Below are 4,917 nucleotides of genomic sequence, written 5' to 3' on the forward strand. Positions count from 1 at the left end.
CCCCCCCCCCATATTTATTATTCTTATAAGAAAACCTAGCACTACCTTCCTTTTTTCTAACAGGCTGTCAATCCACTAGTTAAGATTATTGCATTGGAAGGGATGTGTCTCTCTTAGATCTATTTTTAGCACATGTGCTGTGACCAATAAGCTTTGGAGGGCGGTCCTAGCCTAGAGCCCCGCATGTCTTATTAAACAAACAAAAAAAAAAACTCTAGATCTCCTTTAAAGTAGACCTTTCTATTCAAAAAGTAGTAAAGAAGCTATTTTATCCAAAGCTAGGTATACTCAGTTACTTTGCAGCGTGCCACTAAGTGCTAAGGGACCCTAGGTGTGCTGATATACAAATTTGCTATCCAGAATTGATGGCCAGCTTGACCCATCCTGTCTTTGCCTGCATGCAGAAGCAGAATAGATAGATTTGAACAGAGTACAAGTGCTGGCTGGGCTCAAGTGCACCCACGAGTGTTTTACATAACATCCTGTTTCATAGACCCGTTTTTTTTAAGTTTTTGTATGTATCAGCCCTGTATGTAGGTTTGTGTTTCTTCTGATACTGTTCCATGCACTATGCAAAAGAAAGTGACTTTTTCCCTTAAATGAAGCTTCCTTAAACTGTATCTGCTTTTTCTTAGCAGAGGATGGAGTTTCATCCAAGGTCCCTTGGGGTATTAATATCATAAAAAAGAACAAGAAGAGCCCTCCACGGGCTTTTGGGGTAAGACTGGAAGATTGTCAGCCTGCAACTGAGAATAAGGTAAGATGTCATAATATTACTGTTCACTATTTATTTTTAATGTACTAGAAAAGTTTGGCCATTCCACAATAGGCAGGGTTGAGTATATTTTATGAAGCCAAAAAAAGTGTCTTATTGGCCAGTGTGTGCAAGCAGGCAATACGTGCAGGAGAGATGGCTAATGAGTGGACATTATAGGCAGGAGTGGAGTGCAGAGAGTATGAGAATGTGTATCATGTGCAGGAAATGACTGTGGATGATATGACAACAGGCAGTATGTGCAGGAGAGAAGTGTGAAGGGTTTGACAGCAGGCGGTTTGTGCAGAAGAGGAGTGTGACAACAGGCTGTATGTACAAGAGTATTGCCTAGGGTTTAATGGCGGACTATATTTGCAGGAGAGGAGTGTGGAGGGTGTGACACCAGACAGTATGTGTAAGAGAGTATACTCTATTTACCTAAATTCATGTCTGGAAGTAAAATCCCCTATGGTAGAGCAAAAGCAACATTTTAATACTGTATAGAAAATGGAAAAAGTCTGGTATTTTGTCTAATGAGAATATTCCCAGTTGAATGGCTGCTTTAAATTAAGGTGGCCATAATATAAAGAGAGAGGCCCACTGATCTTTTACATTGATTAAAACCGGGATTTTATTTATGAAAACAGGCAGGGATCTGAAATTAAGATGATTCAAGGACATTTCCACCTTTGCGGGGCATTTAAAAAAAAAACATTTGCCAGCAATGTACACGGTGTGTAGACAGGCCCGGTGCTACCGCAAGGCAAGTCAGGCGGCCGCCTGAGGGCGCTGCAGGGTGAGGGCGGAAAAAACAGGGCATTTTGACAAGTACTTGTACTTGTCAAAATGCCCCGATGTTTGCGCTATGTTTTTTTTTTTCACTTACCTTCGGTGCGGGAGAGCAGCGGCGAGTCAGCGCTTGTCCAGTGGGAGGAGCTCCAGGTGGGGTCCTAATTTAGCTGGCCGCCGACTGCCAGAGGATCCCGACACGCGCGGCACCTCAGACCCCTCACCTTGATTCCCGGGATCCGCTGCCCCATCTTGGATCCCGGGACCGGCTCCGAGGTCGTCAGGAGGAGGAGGACGGGAGATCAGCTCCTTGCTGATCTCCGTCCGGGCTGTGAATGCAGAAGTGATGTGTATTACATCACTTCCGCATTCACCTGTCAGTCATCTGGCTGCTATTGCCAGAGAGAAGAAGCTGATAAAGCAGATCTCTGCTTCATCAGCTTCTTTTGGGGTCCACAGGTGATATTAGGGGTCCTAGAGACCCCTAATATCTCCATAAAGAGGACCTGTCAGTGTGCCTTTGCTATTATATAGGGGGTTGTTATCCCCCTATATAATAGCAATAACAATAAGTGCAAAAAAATAAATATAAATAAAAAAAAATAAAAGTAACACATAAAAAAGTAAAATAAAATAAAAGTCACATATAAAAAAAGGGGAAAAAACCCCCCCAAAATGTTTAACTCCCCCACCCCCACGTTTACGCGCCTATAAACGTAAATACGCGTCCGGTGCCCCAGCGCGCAAAAATTACAATTGCGCTACACATGTTACATATCGCCGCGAACGTCGCAGTGAGAGCAATCATTTTAGGGCCATCAATCACTGATAACACTAAACTGATGAGCGGTAACAGCTTTTAAAGCGTCGCCTAGGGCCAATTTTGGGTATTATCGTTTTTTGAGGTTTCGCGCGCGCACGCAATTTTAAGGCTTGACATGTTTAGTGTCTTTTTACCCGACGTGACCCCATCTTTTATATTTTACCAAAAAATTGGGTAATAATAAATGTTTTATCATTTAATATAGGGGAAACTGTTTTTTTTTTTAAATTTCGGTAATTTTTCCTTAATATAGTAAAAAAATAAAACCCCCAGTGGTGAATAAATACCACCAAAAGAAAGCTCTATCTGTCCCCAAAAAAGGGTATAAAATTCATTTCAGTACAGCGCTGCATGACGGAATAAATGTCAGTCAAAGTACCGCAGCGCTGAATACTGAAAAATGGCCTGGATGGGAAGGGGGTTTAACACCGCGGATGTCAACTGGTTAAAGGACATTTCCACCTTTGTGTTTTTTGTGGTAAATTAAAAAGACATTGGGGGTAATTGATCAAAACTGGAGCAAACAGAATCTGGAGCTGTTGCCCATGACAACCAATCAGCTTCTCTCTTCAGTTTGCTCAGTTAAGATTTGAAAATGAGAGAGAGATGCTGATTGGCTGCAGAGCAAATCTGCTCCAGATTTTGCCTGCTCCAGTTTTGATAGATCCCCCCACTGTGCGGTGTCACCGGTGATGTGCGGGGTCACCAGAGATTGTTTGGTGTCACTGGGGATGTTTGGTGTCACCGGAGAAGTGCTGTGTCACCGGGGATGTGTGGGGTCACCGGAGAAGTGTGGGGTCATCAGAGAAGTGCAGTCTCACCGGGGATGTTCGGGGTCACCGGAGAAGTGCGGGGTCACCGGGGATGTGCGGAGTCACCGGAGATTGTTTCGTGTCACCGGAAATGTGTGGGGTCACCCGGGATGTGTGTGGTCACCAGAGATTAGTGTCACTGCGGGTGTGTGGGGACACCGGTGATTGTTTGGTGTCACCGGAGAAGTGCGGTGTCACCGGGCATGTGCGGGGTCACCAGAGATTATTTGGTGTCACTTGGATGGGCGGGGTCACCAGTGATTGGTGTCACCAGAAAAATGCGGTGTCACCGGGGATGTGCAGGGTCAACGAGGATGTGGGGGGCAAATGAGGATGTGCGGGGCCACCAGGGATGTTGCTAAAGAAATCCGTTATTTTTCCACCCCCTACACTGTAGTTTCTGGCCTCTGTTCACACCAGCACAATCCGTTCCAGACCAGAAAAATACTGCTTGTCCTATTTTGTCTGGAATGCTCTGGAACGAATCAGAAATGCATACAAACGCACTGGAACACACATGTAAGACCATTTTAAGCAACAAAAAAATGCCAAACGCGGCAAAATCGTGGCAAAAATGCATTGCACTGCGTTCAAGATCTGGTCCAGAAAATGGTGTGAACCTGCCCTTAAGGTTTAACCACCTCCCGTCCGTGGCCGTTCCTGAACGGCCGGACAGGAGCCTTATAGGAGCGGGAGGGCATCTTCAGACGTCCTGCCCCTCACCTGGCTCATGCAGCGCGCACACGAGTGGGCAAACTGTCAGCAATGTAAACAGCCAGCGATGGCTGTTTACATTCAAGCGATTGGGCGTCTTTAGAGACACCCGATCGCTTGTAGTAGCTGCGTGAGATCCGCTGTGCCCATTGTGGCTGGGACCTGCACGGGGATGCTGTCAGTGGAGATCAGAAGGAGTTAATTACACATCACCCTTTGATCTCCTCTCTGGTCCCCGAATGCAGGAAGTGATGTATATTACATGCATTCAGTGTCGCACTCCGGTTACAGATGCCGGTGAGAAGCTGATGAAGCAGATCTCTCTTCTCTGGGGGTCCCTAGGTGACATTAGGGGTCTGATGTCTCCATAAAGAGGATCTGTGATGTTAATTGGCACATAGGGGATTTCCTAGTCCCCTATGTGATAGCAATAAAGTTAAGTGTAAAAAAAAAAGTTTAAAAAAAAATGACAGCTTAAAAAAAATAGTCACAAATATATATTTTTTTTTAAATAACACAAAAAAATGTGTAAAGTCCCCCGCCCCCTCCACATACACATGCAAACATGCGTTGGGTGCGCCCAACGACGATTCCACCTTTTGTGGAAAACGACGATTCCACCTTTTGTGCCGAACGTGCGAAAACGACAATTCCACCTTTTGTGCCGCACATGTTGCATATCGCCGCGAACGTCAGAATGAGAGTAATCATTTTAAGGCCATTAATCACTGATAACACTAAACTGATGAGCGGTAAAAGCTTTTAAAGCGTCGCCTATGGGCAATTTTGGGTGTTGTCATTTTCTGCGATTTCGTGGGCGCGCGCAATTTTAAAGCTTGACATGTTTGGTGTCTGTTTACATGATGTGACCCCGTCTTTTTATATTTTACCAAAAAATTGAGGTGATAAAAAATGTTTCATAACATTTCATAGGGAAACAAGTTTTTCTTCAAAAATTTAGGGTACTTTTTTGTTATATAGTAAAAAAGAAAAACCCCAGTGGTGATTAACCTTCCTGGCGGTAT

At 44.7% G+C, this 4,917-nt stretch overlaps 1 protein-coding gene across 1 annotated transcript in view; it reads left to right on the forward strand.

Moving 5' to 3' along the window:
• Positions 1–4,917, forward strand: part of LOC108796752 (rho GTPase-activating protein 23-like) — a 257,499-nt gene that overhangs the window by 36,855 nt on the left and 215,727 nt on the right. Inside the window, exon 7 of the mRNA XM_018568267.1 lies at positions 636–757. Coding sequence (XP_018423769.1) covers positions 636–757 — 122 coding nt within the window. The remainder of the gene's footprint in view (positions 1–635; positions 758–4,917) is intronic.

This window comes from Nanorana parkeri, unplaced genomic scaffold (genome assembly GCF_000935625.1).
Source record: "Nanorana parkeri isolate BGI_ZX_2015 unplaced genomic scaffold, ASM93562v1 scaffold1165, whole genome shotgun sequence".
Taxonomy (NCBI): domain Eukaryota; kingdom Metazoa; phylum Chordata; class Amphibia; order Anura; family Dicroglossidae; genus Nanorana; species Nanorana parkeri.